General features: G+C 38.2%; 1 protein-coding gene across 2 annotated transcripts in view; it reads left to right on the plus strand.

Moving 5' to 3' along the window:
• The first annotated feature begins 3,381 nt into the window (after positions 1–3,381).
• Positions 3,382–22,077, plus strand: part of PIAS1 (protein inhibitor of activated STAT 1) — a 127,926-nt gene continuing 109,230 nt past the window's right edge. Inside the window, exon 1 of one of the 2 annotated variants that reach the window (XM_057723026.1) lies at positions 3,382–3,432. In XM_057723026.1, the coding sequence (XP_057579009.1) occupies positions 3,409–3,432 (24 nt within the window). In that variant the 5' untranslated portion in view covers positions 3,382–3,408. The remainder of the gene's footprint in view (positions 3,433–22,077) is intronic. The other variant, XM_057723027.1, reaches the window with a different exon arrangement.

Here is a 22,077-nt window from a genome sequence, read left to right on the forward strand (position 1 = left end):
ATACTCTGTTTGGATTACATTATTCTTTATATTGATGCAGATGTAAAATATACTTTTAGGACTTCCCTGATGGTTCAGTGGTTAAGACTCTATGCTTCCACTGCCAGGGGCATGGGTTTGAACCCTAGTCAGGGAACTAAGATTTTGTATGCTGCATGGCACAGCCTTTATTTATTTATTTATTTATTTACTTTTTATGGAAGAAAGGGCCTCTGGAGTTCTTTCTGACATCAAATACGTGGAGTCTTTCCACATCAATTCTCCAACGCCAACTGGATATCCAACAATTTAATTTTGACGCTGACTCCAGGAGTAAGATCAGACCCCACAGGTTTAGTGCTCTGTCCCACAAGACTGCACCCACTTCAGATACCAGTTGCCAGTTCTATAGGCTTCTGACTGACCACATTTGAGGATTCCTGTAGTCCCCTCCTTGGTTTTGATAATTCGCTGAAATGACTCACAGAACTCAGGAAAACACTTTACTTACATTTACCAGTTTATTATAAATAAAACAACTCAGGAACAACCAAATGGAAAAGATGCATAAGGTAAGGTATGGGGAGAGGGGATGCACAGCTTCCACACCCTCTTCAGGCACCCCACCTTGCCTCCCAGTACTTCCGTGTATTCACTGACCTCCTTTTTTTTTAATTTAATTTTATTATTATTATTTTATTTTTTAGGCTGCATTGGGTCTTCATTGCTGCGTGGGGACTTTCTCTAGTTGTGGCGAGCAGGGGCTACTCTTCGTTTCGGTGCACAGGCTTCTCAGTGTGGTGGCTTCTCTTGTTGTGGAGCAGGGACTCTAGGTGTGTGGACTTTACTAGTTGCAGCACATGGGCTCAGTAGATGTGGCACATGATGGGCTTACTTGCTCCGTGGCATGTGGGATCTTCCCGGACCCGGGAACGAACCCCTGTTCCCTACAGGCTGATTCTTAACTACTGCGCCCAGGGAAGTCCCACTGACCTGCTTTTAATCACATTTGGTTTTCGAATCACCAGCTCCCATCCTGAAGCTACTCAGGAGCCCCACCCTGAGTTACCTCATTAACATAAATTCAGGTGTGGTGGAAAGGGGCTTGTTATGATAAACAAAAGACAATCCTATCACTCAGGAAATAAGGGTTTTAGGAGCTCTGTGCCAGGAACCAGGGACAAAGTCAAATAATATCTGTTATAATACCACAGTCCCTAGAAGGCAGAAGTGCCTGGGGCCACAAAAGTCAATGTGGTCCTGTCAGTTGGGTAGCCTTCCCAGCAGTCCATTAGTGAAATTATGGCAACCTGGAGTAGGAGGATGGTAGTAGAGATACAGTGAAATGGACGTGCCTGGGATGTGTTTCAGAGGTAGAGTCAGCTGGACTGACTGGAGGTTAATGAAACAGCAGAAACCAAGGATGATTTCCACATTTTTGGCTTGAACAACTGGGTGGATGATGGTGCCATCCGCTGAGAATACTGGGAAAGGAGCAGGATTGAGGGTAAAATCAAGGCCTTGGCTATGGATCTGAGATGACCATGAGTCATGAAGTAGAGATATTAAGTAGCCAGTTGGATTTGTGAATCTGGGTTTTGGTGGAGAGGTCTGGTCTGGACAGAAATCTGAGAGTCATCAGTTTGTAGACTTAGAGTCAAGTAGATCACCTGGGGAGAGTACAACAGAGAAGAGGATAAGTACTGAGCCCTGGAGCACTGCAACATTTAAAGGTTGAGCCAAAGAAGGAAAATCAGCAAAGGATTTTGAAAAGGAGGCTCACCGAGGGAACAAGGAAATCAGGAGAATAAGATATTGAGGGAAGTTTAGGAGAAAAAGTGTTTCAAAAGAAAGGAAGCTTGTCAACTACAATTCGGCTGAGAGGTCAATTTAGATAAGAATAGAGAATTGGCAGTTGGCTTTGGAAACCTGGAGATCATTAATAATCTTGATAAGTGATCTTGATGAGGGAAGTCAAAGCTGGACCAGAGTAGGTTGAGGAGGGAATGTGAAGTGAGAAAGTGGGAACAAGCACTGTAGAGAGCTCTCGAAAAATCTGAGAATTTATGCAGTGAAGAGAGCTGAGAAATTGGGCAGTTCTAGAGGCGATTTTGGAGTCAAAGTTTGTTTTAGATGGGAGGAATTTCAGTATGTTTATATGTGGATAGAAATAATCTAATGGGGGGAGGGTGTAATGATGCTGGATGGCGGGGTAATTGTAGGAGTAAAATCCTTAGGAATGTGTGTGGGGGGGGGGGAATAATGCCAGGTACCTGGTGGAGGGACTGGCCTTCACAGGCACAGGGAAACTTCCTTCATAGTAACCCAAATGTTACTATGCCTATAAGAGTAGTTTTGATGGTGAGAAGACAAGGAGCTCCTATCTGTTATCTATTCCATCAGGTAAGAGACAAAGTTGAGTAGCAAAAAGTGGAGTTTGGGAGGAATTATAGGAGGCTTTTACTAGAGAGGGAAAGGTGTGAAATAATTCTTTCATCGGTCTACTTAAATGTCAGTTTCGTGGAGCAAGCCCTTGCAGGATTAAGTCATCTCCTCCCAACCCCCTTTTCTCTCACTAGATCATTTGTTCCTTTTTGGTACTCAACGCCATTTCTAATTGTATCTTTATTGGTTCACTTGTCTGTTTCCCACATTAGAGAACTACAGGGAGACAGGGACTTTGATGTATTTAATTTCCCAATGTATATATAGCCCTTAGAAACAGGGCCGGTACCTAGTCACTAAATAATAATTTGTTAAAACAAGTTAATGAACGAACGTCTTCAGAATTTCGTCTTAGAGGCAACCTCTTGTAAGTGCTAGATTGGGTAAGTCACTTTTCCTCTCTGCGATTTTATGTCTGAGTATATACACCACAGGAATTGTTCATCTCTTCCCTGCCTACCTCATCATGTCGTCTGTCACGAGAAGGATCTGAGCTAATAAACCTGGAAATGCTTCTTCAAGTGATCCTTAAATGTCACGGATTGTTATTTGCAGCCCACGTGTAGGTGGGGACTTGCTGATTAGGCGAGAGGAGCATTATTGTTCCCTGTGACTGTAGGCATCGAGGCTCTGCAGAAGGGTTCCGCAGGCCGCGGAGGGGCGGGGCCCAGGCCAGCAGCCCTCCCGCTCCGGCCTTTCCCCGGAGGCGCCAGCCGGGCAAGGAAGGGGGGCGGGGAGGCAAAGAGGGAGTAACTGTCAAACCTCCTCGCTTGGCGCCATTATTTAAATAGTACGTGCCCGTCTCGCAGCTGTACGTGCCCGGGGCGGGGCTGCGAGCGCCCGGAGCGGGGCGGAGGCCGGGGGCGGGCCGGGGAGGTGGAGGGGCGAGAGGGGACGGGCCGGGGCGGGGCCAGGCTGGCTAGAGGGGCGGGTCTAGCGGCGGCCCCCGGCGAGGTTCACTGCGCTTGCGCTGACAGACGCAAGATGGCGGACAGTGCGGAACTAAAGGTAAAGCGCAGCTCGAATTCACTTCTAATATTCGGCCGCGGAGACGGCGCCGCTGGTGCCGGGGGGGATGGGTCGGGCCCTGGGGGGCCGCTCGGGTCTGACTCCACCCGGGCCTGGAGTTGTAGAGGATAGCGGCGCGCCGGGCCCCAGCTGAAGGGGCCCGGCAACGGCGGGCCGCGGGCCCCGGGTGCCTCGGGGGCGCTGACGGGTCGTCCCCGGCGTGTTATTGTTGTGGGCGCCTCTGGCGGGGGTGGCGGGGGAAGAGATCGGGAGTCGGGAGGTGGGGGCCCCGGCTGTCCCCGGGGCTCGGCTTCCTCACCTTCCAGGCAGCCTCCCCGCCCCCCGTGGGGCGCGGGGGCAGGAGCAGGGTGTTCATACTGGGGGGATTGGGAAAGCTCCCCGCCGCCGCTTCCTCTTCCTCCTTTGCAGTCCCGGGCTCCTGTCAGGCGCTCTGCTCAGACCCCCGGGAACTTGGCTTCGGCCGCCCCGCCCCTCCGTGGCTCCCTGCCGCCCCCGCCCCGGACTCGGCTCTCCCCAGCTGCCCGCCTGTCAGGAGGCGCCCGGGGTGCCCCGCTTGTGGGCAGCGCGATCCTGGGCGATGGGGTGGGGATGTGGGGGAGAAGCTCCAGTAAAGTTTAGTGAACCCCGGGCTAGTGTTGGGGTTCCACCGGGCGGTAGCGGGGGAGTCTGCCTGGGCGGGACGGTACTCTTTCTCTCTGATTACGGGCAACCGGGGGGTGGGGGGGGGGAGAAAACCCCCGCGAAGGGTGTGTATTTGGAAGCAGTGGTAGGTGGTGGGAAGCAGCTACTCTCCCCTCTTTTCCGTCTCTTCCTTTTGGCTGGTGTGGAGGGTGAGAGGAGCCTTCGGGGGTCTCTGCACACACCATGATGGCGATGCTATAGCTGATGGAGGTGAATGGTTCGTGTTTATATCCCCCCGTTGCCTTTTGTTTGTAGGGACATCTTGCTGGCCATGTTGACTTGAACGAAATTCTCGCCTCCCTGCTTCAACCCCCCAATAAATAGAACGTTCTTCCGTTCCTCTCAACTGTACCAATTACTCACGCCTCGCGAAATTGGATGAAAGGGTGCCCCCTTTTCCTCGCTTTTTCTCCCACCCCAATCTTCTTTACCTGATGATGGCTTCTTTACCGAAGCAGATATACCACTACACAAGCAGTTGAGGGAGGGGGGTGGAACCCTTATGATTGGATTGTGACAAATGGGGCTCCGCTTGAATAATTTTGGTTTAGTAGCAAGCAGTTTTTAACTAACGCGTATTATTTCGAGGCTCTGAACGCGATATTCCCTTCTCTGTGGCTTCTGAGCCACAGAGTGTGAACCGAGCAGCTGGTTGTATCCTGACCCAGAGAACTGACATCTCTGTCAGAGTGGAGATTGGGATATACAGTTGTAAATCTTTGGGGAGTGTCGTCTTTTTATAATTAATAAAAATTATTTAAAGAATTCTCTCTTATAATCAAACGACAGCTCCTAGAACAAGCAAACGCCAGGTTTGTTTCTGGAGAGTTTTCCAGTGGAAAGCTTCTCTGAGAGATTGTTTTTCCCAATAATTTTTCAATGTTAACATTCCAAAATTTGTATATTTAGACTCTACCTTTGAGTGTAATTCTTTTTTAATTTACTTATAATTGCAAATTAAGGGAGAGCAGATTTAGAATGGGTGGTTTCGTTTTTTCCAGTTTCAAACTATTGACTGAAATGAGAAAGCCCCAGGAATTTGAATATTTGGAGGTAATTAACTCTTTATATAAAAAAGTATGCAACTTTAAGATACATGTTTTTTGTGGTTTTAAAATGTAGTCACTATGTTGCTGTGATCTTTGCTTTCTAATATTTATTTTGCTAGGAATCCTTTTGAATGATAGCTAATCAGTTCTGTTATACGTGGACTACCGAGTAAAGCTGAAAAGCCTGTGCTGGCTATGTTGTCACTCTTGATGCTGTCCAAAGAAACTGGTATGGAAAGCACATGCTGGGAGATTTCCTCCTTTGTTCTTTCTCATTTTAAGAAAGTGCCTTTGGGGTTAGATCAGATCCCTGGTGTGAGTCTTGTTAGGTAAAGTTTCTCTTTACAAAAAATAAGCCTGTATCAGATAAATGCCAAACACTTGAGGGGAAACGTTATTTTTCTAAAATTGGTCTCCTGTTTTGCTCTCTCCAAAATCTACTTGTGCTTTTCCAAAGCAGTTTTTTTTTTTCTACTATTATGTTCTGTTATACAGTTTTTTTTTCTTTTTTTCAAATTATAATAACATACTGCTCTGTCATTGTGTGTGCCCAGTATTTTGAGGAGCTGTGATAAATTGCTTAGTTGATGATAGCTGTGTTATAAACATTTTGTTTATATTTGATTGTGGTTACATTTGCTCTTCTTTTTTTTTTTTTTTTTTGAAGGGGAGGAGATGATCTTAGGAACGCCTACCATAGTTATTTGAGAATGTTTATATATAATTTTCTGTGCAGTAAGCTTTGAAAGATACCCCTTTTGGAAATTATATTTTCTGAGTGGTTTTTCTGGGTGTGTGTGTGTGTGGTTTTGGAGGTAAATAGCATTTATTCCTAATAAGGAATGAAAAGTCAGAGTAAGAATCAAGAAGAACTCAGATTTTTCAGTTTTAGGTGAAAACAACAGTATTCCAATGAATTTCCACCTATGAGGCTTTAAGTAAACACAGTGACTTTTTTGTTATCTTAATTTACAACCTACATTTCCTTTTGCTGTGGATTGAATTCATATTTTTTTTTCCTCTTGACCCATTTTAGTGAGTCCTTTTAAATTTATAACAGATCTGCAAGATCAGATGAGAAAAATGGATAGATCTGTATCCCCTGTAGGAATAGTGCAAGCTGCAACACTTAAAGATATTGCCAATAAAAATTAGATTGAGTCATACATATCAAAAAATTCTCTGTACTCATTTGTTTATGAAAGGTTTAATTTTTTCATTAAGGGTGTACCCATAAATGACATTTGTAAGAATGTAGAGCGTGAGCATTTTATTATCTTTAGGAACTTAAAAGCAGGAAGGTGTGATGACCAGATGATCTTGGAAGTAAATCGGACAGCTTCATGTAGCTCCTCTTAAAGTACTTAAGAAAAAAATTACAAAATTTTTTTTACATTAAAAGTCAAATTGCCTTATATTGCCATTTTAACTCACAAGAGGAACAGTGGGAAGGAAGAAGTTCATTATCATTTTAGTGGAGTAAATAATGAAATTCAAGGGGAAGAGAAATCATACTTTAAAAACCATACCTTTAGAAGTAGTATCTATATAAGCCTGTCAGTAAATCCTGTTGTCATATTCTGCCTCAATGTTTTCAAGAACTAGCCACTTAATTTTGATCTTTGTGGTGTAATTTGCTTTTATTTCAGATAGAAGTAAGTAAATCTGACAATTTATTCATGGATTTGATTTGAATCTCCGTAACTTGCTTTTCTCAAGTGCCACGTTTAGATGGCTTTTAAGTCACCATTTTTATGAACATTATTTTAAACAATTTGTAAAACACTTTAGTTTTTAAGCATTTCATATAATTGTTTTGAAACATCTCCTTTTCCTCTGCCGTTTTCTCCTGGGTGTTTGTATTGTCTTCCTCTTCAAAGAGTCTCTTGTAATCCCTGTTGATTGCACTAGTGCTTAGTGGTGAGTCCATAGCTGATTAACCTTGGGTTTCTCCTGGTGAACTCCATCAACATGCTGCTCCAGGATTCTTGCTGAGGCTTTTAAGTTCAGTGTAATTTGTACCCTTTCTTGCTTGTAGCTAGGGATAAGAAAAGAAAATGGCTTAGAATTGTAGTAGGGATGGGAAGAATTACCTAAGTTTCTGAAAAACTGCAGTGTTTAATGAGATGTAGCCTTTAAACACAAACAGACCCCCTCATTCATTACTTCATAGAATTGATTGTAGTGTGTTGTGAAGTATTCTGGTCTGGCATTAAGCACCTTTTTTTTTTTTTAATATTTGAATAATATCTTATTTGGTACTTTGCAGTTCATAATGTATCACATTATCTCGTTTGATTTTTCCATCAGTTCTTTAAGGTAGGAAAGGCAGGTAATATCTCCTTTTTATCAATAAAGTAAGCCCAGAAAGGATAAGTGACTAGCCCAAGGTCATACAAATAAAAGTGGCAGGGACTTGAGCCTAGGTCTTATGATTCCAAAACCCTGTACTGAGGCTGCCCTAAAGGTGCCATGCCAGTCCTGGAGCCCTCTAGGGTGCCTTGCTCACAAAGAATTCTAGTTATGTTGTTGTCTAATACTTTCCCTCTTGCTCTGTGCCAGGGTATTTTTGGATATTTCTTGGACTTTTTGCAAGAAAGATTTTGGAGTTTGTTGGTCAGAATCATAGACATTAATTCTTGGAAATATTTTACTTGAGAAATTTTTAGAGAATACTGAAAAGTAAGCCCAAAATAAACAGCACCTGTAATCCCAGTACTTTGAAATATCATGGTTAACATCTGGGTATCTGTTTAGACTTTCTCTCTGTGAGCAAATGCATATTTATATTCGTCACAAAAGAGAAATTGTACTACTCTTTATTTGTAATCTGTTTTCATGGCTGTCTTTCCAGGTTAGTAAATATAGGTCTATAGATTATTTCCACTTTTTTTTTTTTTTTGCTATTTTAAACAATGTCTTGACAAACAACCTGATATAAAGTTTGCAGATGTTTTATTCTAATAAGTATATTTATTCTGCAGACCTTTTCTTGTGCTTCAGGGAACAGTGCAAATAGTATTTTGATTAGATGAAGTATTGTGAGTGAAAAGTAATTTTTGATTTGTTCATTGTCTATGCCTTTATTTCTGTTCCTAGAAATCTGTAAGATAAGGTTATAAAATGATGTAAGTAAACATAAATGTTACAAATCAGAACATTTGATAAAGTATGAAATAAATTATAAAAATAGAAATAGATTATGAGAATTTTTACTTTACCCATATTTTTAATCTCTAAATAAAGTGTTGCCATAGTATAAGATTGGTAGGTAACATTGTTTCCGGGAGGCAAGGAGGTTATGAAAACATTTTTCTATCTTAAGAAAAAATTTTTATGGGAAATAAATAAAAGAAGAAAAGAAAGAAAACCTTTATAGGTTAAATCAATTAATAAATGCATATGTGAATTGAATTAAGAATATTATTTGTGCAACAGCTGAAAAGTACTGCGCTGTAGAAGGAACAGCTGATGAAATTAAGGATATGAAAGTGATCATACTCTAAATTTGATATGTTCAGTTTGGTCCTCACCTAAATCTTTAGCACGTATATAACAAGTTGTATCATTAGGATTTTTCAGAAATAGGCGATAGAGAAATTTAAAAATACTTAGTTCTTCTTTACCATCAATTTCAAAAATAGTGCTAATTTTTATGCATTTCTTACTGCAAAATGTTTATAACTACTTCCTCTTCCATGTTAAAAATTGTGGAACTCCCATTGCTTTTGATTCCCTCTACTCTGGTTTTGTGGTAGCACATGAAAAAAAATTCTCTAAGCCTCTCCTTCCCTCAGAATTTTCTGATAAATCAATGAGGATTAGCCATGAACTTCTAAAATTCATAAATGAAGAAATCACCTCTTTTCCTTTTCTGCTTCACCTTAGATCAGGCAAACAAAACAAACATAAACCCTTTGAACATTAACTAGTAACTTTGAAATATCAATAACTTTCACAGGACTGTTGTATATGTTCCTGTTTTCAAAACTTCATCTCTTTCTTACCTTTCCTGCTATTCTTCTCTGCTTTCAATTTCCCCCCTTTGGTTGCCAGGTCAGTTTTCCCCAAACACTCCTTTCATCCTGTCACTCCACTGGCTTTCCATTGAAAACAGGATAATGTCTTAGCTCTCAGTTTGGTGTTCAAGATTTTCTATAGTCTGACCCCAGTACATTTCCTGCGTGTGTTTTATCTCCTCTACTGTATAGCAAAAGTCTTTAACTTAAAGCCAGAGCTATTAGTTTGCTTTTTTGTTATTGACTAGTGTTCTGCTTCGTATACCGCTCCCTTTTCCCCCATTCCTACCCTGTGGACACAATAGGTGCCTAAGATATATTTGTCAAATGAATTATGTTCAAGACTTGTTTCTGTTAGGGGGCAGATGCACATGTTTATATGACAAATCTACATTGTGAATGTTCTGAGATAGGATCATATCTTCACACTTTTTCATGGCTGCTTCGTAGATGAACTTGAATAACATTAAATCCAGAATAATTTATGAAAGACTGTCTTAGGTGTACCTTTTACATTTCTTTCAGTGATATAGATAATAAATGAATACATTTCTCATTGTAATTACATAACAGTAAGTAGAGTAAAATTGTGAAGGCCTTCATCTTCACCCCCACCCACCCCTCACCCCTTGGCAACCACTTTGGTACCTGTCCTGTTTTTCGAGGAGAGAGCATAGCTTTATTGAGGTATAATTCACATACCATGCATTGCATCCATTTAAGTGCACAGTTATATGGTGTTTTAATATATTCACAAAGTTGTGTAACCATCACCGTGACCAATTTCAGAACATTTTTCTTACCCCCTAAAGAAATCTTGCAGTCTTCAGCTATCACCCCCATTGCCCACAACTCACCTTACCCTCAGGCAACCTCTAATCTGCTTTCTGTCCCTATACATTTGCCTGTATTGAACATTTCGTGTAAATGGGATCATATACTATGTAGCCTTTTGTGTTTGACCTATTCATTTTTCTTTAAGTGGACGATTAATTATGTATGTCTGTATAACATTTATAATTTATTGTATGTGTATATGTCTAGATTTAGAACAAATTAGGGACATAGAACTCAGTAAGTATTTATTAAATGAATGTACATACATTACTGTACATAATCATACTATACATAGTATCCTTTGACTTGCTTTTTTCACTTAACAATATACTATATTGAAGCTCTTTCCATGACACATTCCAAAATGAGATGGTCTCTTTCTTTTTCACAGTGCAGATATTTCATATGTGTGTTTACTTCTTGAATTTATCAGTGTATATGTGTAAAAGTTCTTATGATGGTTTTGCTGTTTTTTTTTTAAGTTGCCACATTTAATGTAACTCCTATAATATTAATATTGAAGTTTCACTTAAAAATAGGAAAGAAAATTGTAACAGGTAAGGGTTGTTGGCTTGAGGAGAAAGGGTATGTAGGCTCTTTATGGGGTGCTGGCAGTACACAGCCAAAGCAATTCATTTTGTATTTGGGTTTCTGAATGTGACCAAGCCTGTTTATTTAGCTTCATGGCATAGTGCTTAAAATAGAATTTAAACATGCTATCTTGTGCTTTATGGTGAATTTTAAGACTTTTTTCTTTTTAGCCACGTAGGTCTAATCTTAAAAATAAGATCTGAAAGATTTCAGGGTAAATATTTTTCTCATGCATTAAAATCATCAGTCGGGTCTATGGATTTCTGTGAGTTACCCAAGAAAGGGAATGTGGAGGCACCTAGCTCAGAGTCCAGCTTATGGTAGGTGTTTGGTAATTATTTGTTATTTTTTCTGGAAGTATCTATCATATTCCGTTGTTCATTATATGTTTGTGTTCTGACTGTGTGTGAGATACCAGATTATCAGCTGATTTGAGCATATCACCATGTAAATGTGTTTTTATTTAAACACTCTTGTTAAAGTGGGATATGTACCAAAAATATTTGTTTCTTAATCATCTAAGTAATGCATCAGCTATTACAGTGGTTCTCAAAGTCTGTTTCCTAGACCTCTGGTTCTCCAGACTCTTTCTGGGGATACTCCAGGTCAAAACTATTTTCTCGATAAAAGTAAGGCATTGTTTGCTATATTGACATTTGCAGAATCAATGGTAGGTAAAATTGCATGAATTAAGGCAGCAGCACTAAACTGTGCTAGTTTAGGACATCATCATGGACTTGGAATTAAGATGATGAGGCAATTAAACTTATTAATTTTATTATATCTCAATCCTTGAATAAATTTTAAAATGTATTTTGTGGGGGACATAGACGGAACTATGGAAAGCCTGTAAACCACTTTTACTGAACACCAAAGCTGATGATTAATTCAAGAAAAAGAACTTGTGCAGTTGTTTGAGTTGCATGCTGAACTAGCTACTTTTTTAATGGAATACCATTTTTATTTGAAGGAATGACTGACAGAGTAGGATTATAAAGACTTGGCTATTCGGCAGACATTTTCTCAACACTAAACCAAGTGAGCTTGTCACAGCAAGACAAACTGACAGTATTTGTCGCTAATAATAAAATTCCAGTTTTCAAGTGAAAATAGAGTTTTGAAAGACTTGTGTTTGCCACTTTGAGCTTGACAGTTTCCTAATACTTGACTTTTTTTTTTGATACGATCAGTGGTGGTATTAATGAATGTTATAAATTGAAGTTGTATAATGAAACATTTGGTCAACATTTGGAAGACCTGCATACTCATCAAACCAATATTTTCTAAATAATCAATCCATGGTATTACAAAGTGGTGAAAAGATCCATTGGAAATCTAAGATAGACCCATGGATTTCAGTGTATCACAGTAGGAAATGTTCATTGATTTGGTTTAAGATTGCATATTGGAACAGCCTTTAAGAAACTGCCACTTGTGGAGTTTTGGTGAAGGATCAAAGAATATCCACAGTTATCTGAGAAAGCTTTTGAAATATTCCATCTTTTTCCACTGCATATCTACATGAGGCTGAATTTTCTTCATGTAATTCAATCAGAACAACCTAATGCAGGTTGAATGCAAAAGTGGATATGAAAATGAGGCTGTCTTGGGACTTCCCTGGTGGCTCAGTGGTTAAGAATCTGCTTGCCAATGCAGGGGACACGGGTTCAATCCTTGGTCCAGGAAGATCCCACATGCCACAGAGCAGCTAAGCCCGTGTGGCACAACTACTGAGCCTGTGTGCCACAACTACTGAAGCCGGAGCACCTACATCCCGTGCTCCGCAACAAGAGAAGCCACCACACTGAGAAGCCTGCGCACTGCAATGAAGAGTAGCCCCTGCTCGCTGCAACTAGAGAAAGCCCACACAGCAATGAAGACCCAGTGCAGCCAATAAATTAATTAATTTAAAAAACAGAAAATGAGGCTGTTTTTATTAAACCAGACATTAAAGAGATTTGCAAAAATGTAAAATAATGACTACTTTTGCTATTTTTTTTATTTTGGAATAGTTTTCTTAATTTAATATTTTGATTTATGTTAACAAGTAATTTATTATTTTTTAAAATTACAGTAAATCAAAAATTTTTCTGTTTTAATTTCTTTTTTTCTTCAAAAGTTTTTAATTATGGTACTATGTACATAACTTAAAATTTACCATCTTATCTATTTTTAAGTGTATACAGTTCAGTACTATTAAATGTGTTCACATTGTTATGCAGCCAATCTCCAGAACTTTTTATAAAACTAAAATTATATTCATTAGACAACAACTCCAGTTTTAACTTCTAATACAGTAAACATGAATATATTTCATCAGCGAAGTTTTGGGCAGGTCTTCCATTTTTCAAAACTATAAAAGAGTCCAGAGAGCCGAAACTTTGAGACCCTGAACACTCTTTTTATGTAAGATTCACAGTGTAGGAGTCTGTAGTTTAAAATGGAAATATCCTTCTCACCTTCTTATCCACGGTATTTTTTATAATTAAAAGAAAAGTTTGCTTATAGATAATAATGGTCCATTTTCAAGGCAAGTTTGCTAAGCAGAGCTGTTTAATTTTATCCTGTGTCTCTAATAAAAATGCTAAGCAGTAATGGCTTGTGTTGCATTGAATAAATGTGCTTCAATACTTTCAATCAGTAATGGTATGGGAATTGTACAATTTTTTAGTTTTTTCAAGGTTATGTCTCAACCCTTGATTGCCTTTTTCTTTTCTTTTTTTTCTGTGGTAGGGGATGGAAATAGCTTGGATAAATGAAAAATCCATACAGATGTCCCCTAGCCTAATTTTAGCCAATAATTTCCTCTTCAGCAGATCTTATTAGCTCTTACCAGATATCTAAGATGATTGATTTGCATTTGACCTGTTTTTTCTCCCTTTCCCTGTTGTGGGATTAATGTGGGACCTAGAGATTATAAGACTAAATGCATTTCACTTTCTTTCTACCTTTCTTTAAAGTCGTGTTTGAAAAACTTCAGCCTCTGTATTTCTCAAGCATCTTTTCCCCAGGGTGCCAAACTAAGACTGGAAAAGGAGGATTTTTGTTGCAAAAGTTATTCTGATATGTGATTTCCTAAATAAAGTGTCATCTTAAAGGTGAAAGATCTTTTTTAAAAAAGTATTTTGTGTCTAATTGAATCATAATTAGGGAAAAGAACATGAATTTTAGGATTGCCATTAGTTTTCACTCCTCAAGTTAGATAGTAGTCCCAGCTGTAGTTCAGACTAATGGGAGGGATGAACAATTAAAATTAATAACCCTTAATTTCATACTGCTTTAAAAAGTTACTTCTTGGTATATGTGGCAAGTATTTTTAAAAGTTTTTCAAAGAGGCAACCCTGCCATGCCCAGTGGAAAGGATATAGATAAGGCTCATTTGTAGCTAGTATTTGCATATAAACTAAATGTGCTGTAATTATTGAGTAGGTTGAACTTTGCTACTTATAGGTTGATTGATAGTTGTTTAGAACATATTTTCTTGTAAGTAAACATAGTGTATTGAGTTATCCTCTGGAAATTGCTAATCTTACCAGGTGATTCTGTTTAGTGTGGAGGGTGATACTGAACATTTTGTTTTGCAAACAGATTTCAGTTTTATTTGTAGCTTTGGTAAAAGTGACGTGTTTTTTGTTGTTCAAACATGTCATCCTAATTGCATAATCCCTTTGAAGGAATGGGGTCTGAGGGTGATGTGTGTTTGTGTGTATTTAGAGGGGGTAGTGGTGAGGATGCTGTGAATACTTGAAATTCAGAGTTTGTCCTCTATTGAAGCTAATTCTGCAGATAAAGTTAATCAAGGGAAAAATGATATAGATACGAAGAGCAAGCTCTTATTAATTAGATGTGAATTCAGAGTATGTGAAGGAGTATATAATTATACTTTATGAATATGAAAATAACTTTTTTCACTTGATTTAATAATTAATCCTTTAATATTTTCCCTTTTACAGTCTTAGATATCTCGTTAAAAACATGGTATTGAAGAGAACTTGTTTTACTTCCTATATAGTTAGGCCTTTTCAGGCACTTATTTATTTATTCAGTAAATATTTGAGTGTATACTATGTGCCTGGAGCTGTGAGTCATCAGTATATGAAGATAATTAAAACATAATTCTTAACAGAAAGGAATTCAGTGTGATGGAAATGGACACATACTATCTTGCATCATAATTATTTGCTTAAGACGAGTAATAGAGCCATGTGTGATTGATCTGTACTTTTTACTTGACTTTGAATCTCTGCATTCCTGATATACTTAAGAAAATTAACTGTTTCTCCTCAATTTTCACATATGAATTTGATTTAGATTAATAAAAAGAAGTTATTCTTTTGAAAAATTTATGTATAATGGCTTTTGTTCTGAGATTCCTGTATGTTTTGTTCAGCTACCTGTCCCCTGCCCACACCCTTTCCTGCCCCATGGTTTTTAAAAAAGTATCATTCATTTTTAGTTTATTTTGCTAAGCTAAATTAAAATAACCAAAATCTTTAGGAGCAGGAGGAATTTAAATAAAGTTAACATTGAACTTTAATAATGATTTTACTCAAAGTTAGTTTCTGTTAAATCTTTGACAAATTTTAGCTTTTCACAAAATTTTCTCTAAAGACTAGTTTTATCCCTTAAATGAAACGAGACAATTTAAAGTATAATTTTGAACAGTTGGAATAGACATTTCCTCTTCTATATTCTTGCCTTGTAACATAAGTTAAAGATGATTTCCATGTTGTACGGGGTAAAGACTGACATTTCAGTTTTTGAACCTTTACATGTGACTCTGGAGGTTTTAGGATCACACTTCATGATATGGAAGCTTTGGGTATTTTTCATTCATTGTGCTGAGGTACTTGGTGGCCCAGTCTGGAGACACATGTCCTTTATTTCTGAGAAATTTGCTTTTATTAACCCCTCTTTTTAAAAAAAATTTTATTTATTTATTTATTTGGCTGTGCCTGGTCTTTATTGCCGGGTGCGGGATCTTTGTTGCATGCAAACTCTTAGTTGTAGCATGTGCAATCTAGTTCCCTAACCAGATCGAACTTGGGCTGCAGGGAGCCGGGAGTCTTAGCTACTGGACCACCAGGGAAGTCCTTGTATTAACCCTTTAGTAGTTTTCTCCCTTTCTTTTTCTTTGTTTTGTCAGAGGAATGGACCTCTGCATTTCCTTTTTTTTCTTTTGATCAGTCAGTGAATGCTCTTTGTGCTTGTGAATTAATTTTTATTTTTTTCTTTATTCTTTTTATTTCCTTTTAGGGAGGAAATATGATAGATGTTTGTGTATGGGCACTTTGTATTCAACTGGTGGACGTTGTAAACTTTCTGCAAGGCTCATGATACAAACTGTTTGATGACCCTTCTGAAATAGTTGCCAGTGTTGAATTAGGATTTATATTGAGTGTTAATAGAAATTGTGTTCTTTTTTGAGAGAAAGCTAGGTTGCTTTTAAAAATATATATGTATATACAAAATTATATGTATAACTTTGTAGAATAATGTATAACTAATAGATAGCTAATAAAACAAACATCAAACTTAACAGAGTATTCCAAAACTTCGATTCTTTCTTTTGTGTACCCACATCCTGTTTCCTCCCCACTTCCTCCATGTAACTTTATTAATAGGTTACTTTTAAAATCAAAACTAATAGTGAAATAATAGTTTTGTGTATTATTTACTTGTAAGGTTGTTTTTAAGCCATTGCTTCTAATTAAACTATGAATTGTATCATAGTCTTATAAATTTTTAAATTTGATATAGCATTCTTTGAAGAGGAGGATTCCACAGGTGGAGAGTAAAGTTTTGGAGACCTCATTTTGAAAATACGCGTAACTGTGGCAGATATACATGCCCATGGAATCTATCAGTTATGCTCAGTGATGTTTGGGGAAGAAAAAGGGACTCTGATTAGCGGCCACAGTGATCCACACTTGGTTAAGTCTTCAAAACTGCGTAGATTTATGTGTGTCCGTAGTATAGTCTATGAAGAAGTTAAATCAGAGTTACAAGAAAAGTCTAGCTTTTTAGTGGAAGCATGAACCATTAAAAGCTATGTTATACTTTATTTTTGTCCATTGTTTTGTTTGATACATTTTAAAAGTTTTATGTAAAGTAAAAATAATTATGACTTTACTGGGCTGTAGATATTCTGCGCTAAATCTTGAAAACAAATAAGTACTCTCTCTTCCCTCTTCCTTTTGCCTATTTCAGGTTTAGCCTTTCATATCACAGTTGCTGAAAGCAAGGTTCTTATTCACTTCATAAAAGCAAATGAGGGCTGGTTTATGTGCCAGATACAGTGTTAGATGCTCAGTGGTAGGTTGGGAATGAAATAGATTCTTTGCGCTCATGAAACTTACATTCTAGTGTTCTTGTAAGTATGTGAAAAATAATTTGGTTCTCTTGTACCTTTTTGTATCTAAATTTTTATAATTAGCAAAAAATGCTCTTTAATTTTGGAAGTTTTTTTTATATCAAATGATATCAAATAACATTGTTAAAGAAAGTCATTGGTTTTATGTGTTTCCTAAAGGTAGTTTTGGGGGAAAGGAGATGTGGGAGGAGCAAGGAAAGGATATGAAATAATTATTGTGGGAAGTTTGATTGCTGCCTAACTGGAAAATTTAGTAGGATGCCTGTACCCATTGAGATCGATTATTATGGATGTATTGTAACATCTTTTTGCCTGTGTGCATGCTGCATTCTTCTGTCTGCCTGAGTTGTAAAGTTGGAACCAGTTGAGTGTGCCAGACATAGAGGGGGGAAGGGGATTTTGCAAAGGACTGTTTAATGCTGTACCATGACAAAAAAAATGGAATCTGAGCTGGACCTGAAGGGGTAGAGAGTGATAAGCATCAATTAATTAGAGATATTGATAAAGCTGGATTGTTGCAGTGAATATGCTTAAGCACATGAGGCCTTCCCTGGTGGCACAGTGGTTAAGAATCCACCTGCCAATGCAGGGGACATGGGTTTGGGCCCTGGTCCGGGAAGATTCCACATGCCATGGAGCAACTAAGCCTGTGCACCACAACTACTGAGCCTGCACTCTAGAGCCCAGAGCCACGTCTGTTGAGCCCATGTGCCACAGGTACTGAGGCCCATGCACCTAGAGCCCATGCTCCACCGCAAGAGAAGCCAAAGCAATGAGAAGCCCGGGCACTGCAATGAAGAGTAGCCCCCCACTCTCCACAACCAGAGAAAGCCCGCACACAGCAACAAAGACCCAACTCAGCCAATAAATAAATAAATAAATAAAATTTATTTAAAAAGCACGTAAGAATAGGAGATAGTAGTTGGAGAGTGGAGTATTTGAATTGGTGATTTTGGAGGTGGTACAGGTTCGGATGCAAAGGTCCAAGGTGTGGCCATGGAAGTGAGTGCCTGAGGTTGGATAGTAACGATGAGGAGTTAACTAACGCCCAGGGTATTGGGTTGGAGCCTGGGTAATTGAGGCAGGTGCTAAACACCTCCAATGAATGACAGGGTTGTGATTTTAGAGCTGCATTGTCCAGTTCTGTAGCCACTAGTCATATGTGGCTATTGAGCATTTGAAGTGTGGCTAATTCAATTTGAGATGTGCTGTAAGTCAGAAAATACACACTGGATTTCAAAGACATAGCATGAAAAAAAGAAAGGAAAATATCTTAATTGTTGATTATATGTTTAAATGATACTACTTTGGATATACTGGATTAAGTAAAACGTACTATCAGTTTTACCTGTTTCTCTTTACTTTTTAAAATGTGGTTAGTAGAAAATTTGAAATTACATGTGTGGCTCGCCTTTGCTGTTTACATTATATTTCGTTTGGGCATTGATTTTCTAGAAATACTATCACTGATGACTAGCATGAGGATTAGGAGGAAATGCTGGGTCTGTAGAAGGCAGTATAAGAATCCTTTAGGAGAGGGTGTGGACATTATTCTTAGACTTATTTTCATTGAGTTCTCTGGTTCTTTCTCTTCAACTGTTGTTTGTGCTTGGAATTCCCTTCTCTTCAGCCCTTCCACATCTACTTCTGCTTCCTCCACCCCATAGCTGACCTCAAAGAGTTTGCCTCATTCTTGTGGAGGAGAGAATTGTCTAGAACAAATGTAAGAGAAAACTATAAATGAGTAACCATGTAAATAGTTAACAGTATATTCATAAGAGGAAGAATAGTCACTTCTGTCAGAGCTTATTTTAAACTGGACCTTAAAAGAGAAGACTTTCAATACTTGGTGATTACAGGGAGGATGTTTTAAGCAGAGGGAACAGCATGAACAAAGGTAATGAGGAGAGACATTGGGGTGTGTTTATGGAACATCCAGTAGATCCATGTGTGGAGAGCTATACAAGAGAGTAACGCAAATTTTGGGAAACTGGAGACAGATTGTTATCAGAACTTTTCACATTGAGAGTCTGAAACTGTACTAAGTTCTGTAAAGGAAAAGGACTAAATTCTATAAGCACATGTAACAAGGAGACCTGACCTAGTTAGGGGGCTCAAGGAAGGCTTCCCTGTGTGTATTTCTGAACCATCTGAACTACACACTTCCTCTACATCCAAGTCTTGTCAAATCTTTTTTAATGTGCCTTCCCTTCCTTCCCTGCTACCACCCTCATTATTTCATGCTTTCATAGTTTCATACTGGTATTAACCTCTAAATTGGTCTCATATGTTAATTTCCCTTTTCAATTTTAGTCAGATTGACTTTTTATGTCAGTCTCTTCCCTACCCCTACATTTCCTGCAATTAGAAAAGTTTTTATAACTCCCCCTTTTTTGTAGGATTAAGAACAAAATTCTTGTAAGCAAGAAAAAAACAAATACTATATGCTAACTCATATATATGGAATCTAAAAAATGGTACTGATGAACCCAGTGACAGGGCAAGAATAAAGATGCAGATGTAGAGAACGGACTTGAGGACGCAGGGTGGGGGGTGAAGGGGAAGCTGGGATGAAGTGAGAGAGTAGCATTGACATATATACACCACCAAATGTAAAATAGATAGCTAGTGGGAAGCTGCTGCATAACACCGGGAGATCAACTCAATGATGGGTGATGACCTAGAGGGCTTGGATAGGGAGGGTAGGAAGGAGTCGTGGGAGGGAGGGGAAATGGGGATATATGTATAAATACAGGTGATTCACTTTGTTGTACAGCAAAAACTGGCACAACAGTGTAAAGCAATTATATTCCAATAAAGAGCTTAAAAAAGCAAACAAAATTCTTTAACTTATCTGTCCAAACTAAGTAAATTATTGCTTAAATACCAGTAACGTGGAGTAGGCACTGAGCAGAATTATATAATGTACTTATTTGTGTGAGGTAATATGTGTAGTTTCTAATAGGTTTGCACTGCCAGTATCGTTTATAATAATTGAGATGCCAGAACATCATTACTCATATTCATTGACGGTGAACAAGACAAAGTTTGTGTGGACAAGAGCTTATGGTTTGATATAGAGTAGACAAGTAAACAGGGCTTCTCAACCTCTGGCGTAAGAGCTGTATTGGGTTAAATTGGGGAGCACATAAGAGGATAACTTTACTAATATTGGGGGTAGCCTGAGGAAAGTATCTCAAAGGTGATGACATCTAAGTTGCAACCTGAATGAGTTGAAATTAACTAGAAGAAGGTTGGGATAGGAGAGGGGAGAAGAGTTACGAAAGAACAGTGTGTATATGAAAGTCCTGGAGGATGGAAAGCTGGTTAAGGGGGTTAGTGGCAATGGCTGAGACTGGATCATGAAGGCTCTCTTAGGCCATGCTAAGAAATTTGGCCTTTATCCTGAGTGTAGTGGGTAATCATGAAAGGTTTAAGCATAAGAGTGACATGATCATCTTTCTATTTTAGAAAGATCACTAGTGTGAAGAATGACTTGAGGATAATAGTGGAGACAGAACAGTTGGGTTTCTTACAGACATCTAGGGAAGAGATCGTGGTAGTCTGAATGGTAGGATTGATATGACTTGGTAAATACATGCAAATGAGGGAGAAGGTGGTATAGAAATTTTCTGGCTTGGACAGCTGGTTAAGTGGTTTGAGGGAAATTTGATTTGTTAGGTTTGGGTATGTTGAGCTGACTAGTTCTGGGACGTAGAGGTGTTTAACAGAAGTGGATTTGTAATTCAGAAGACAAAGGCTAGGCTAGAAATGAAGATTTGGGAATTGCTAACCTAGAAATGACATTTTGAAGTCATGAGATGGATGAGGTCACCCAGGAAGACTGGAGTGAGTGAAAATAGAGTCAAGAATTCTAAGGACCTCTCACAATTGAGGACTGGAATAATTTTTAAAAATACCTTTTAAAACATAAAACATCTTCTTCTGTGGACTTGCTCTAATCTCTTTAAGAATTTTCCTTTCCTTACAATTATATATAATAGACACTTTAAAACAATTATGCAATTACACATATCTTTCACTGTCTACATATATTTAACGAGAATTCAGTGGTCCAGAGTATTTAAAAAATATATGTAAGATTGCTAGTGGAGAATTTTTTCAGAAGTTTGGGAAAAGAGATCAAAATTAATTATCATCTACATAACATTTTAACTGCATGCAGTAACATGGCCCTGTTAACTTGACATTTGGTAAAGGTAGTTTACATGTTTAAAATGTGTTTAGTTTTAGAGTATTAATTCTGGATGACCGTATAATTTATCATCCAAAGTGGGACACTTTTAAGAGTGGAAGGGGATGTTTTTAATAATGTTGCTAGAACAACAGGTATAAAATGGAAAACTTGAGTATCTTGTAATTTTTTCTAAAATTCTCTTTTTGTGAAGTGCTAAGAAATGAGATGACAGTGATTAAGCAGTGATAATAATAAAGAGTTTTGTGGCCAAGTAACTTTGACAAATGTTGGATGCAAAGTTAACATGCTTCTTTCTGCTGAACTTGTTAGGACCTTTCATGTGTGAATATTATTTGAGAAGGGAGGGCATGGTGGGGAATTAGAGAATCTTGAATTTCCTTGGCTGTTTTTGGCACAGCACCCTGTTACTCTGGATATCTATTAACCCTATGAACCTAGTTTGGAAAATGGTGACTTGGAGTATCCTACCATTTAATGTGAAACCCAGTCAGATTGCTTCTTAGTGTGTTTTATTTGGAATATTGTTTTGTCATGTCTGGGCAGCTGACTTTATTACAATGAGTAAAATTTGAAAAATATAACCTCATAAAATTGTCATTATATGCAGGTGACATACTATGAGAAATTCTACAGCCAGAGTGTAGATAGTTTTTGACTGCCCCTCGTATATATAGAAAACCCTAAAGAATCCACACAAAAGCTACTGGAACTGATAAATGAATTCAGCAAAGTAGCAGGATATAAGATTAACATACAGAAATCAGTTGCATTTCTTTAACAATGAAATATTAGAAAAGAAATATAAAAAATATTTTTTAATTTATTTTTTTTAATTTTTATTTTATATTGGAGTAT

Source organism: Hippopotamus amphibius, chromosome 2 (genome assembly GCF_030028045.1).
Source record: "Hippopotamus amphibius kiboko isolate mHipAmp2 chromosome 2, mHipAmp2.hap2, whole genome shotgun sequence".
Taxonomy (NCBI): Eukaryota; Metazoa; Chordata; class Mammalia; order Artiodactyla; family Hippopotamidae; genus Hippopotamus; species Hippopotamus amphibius.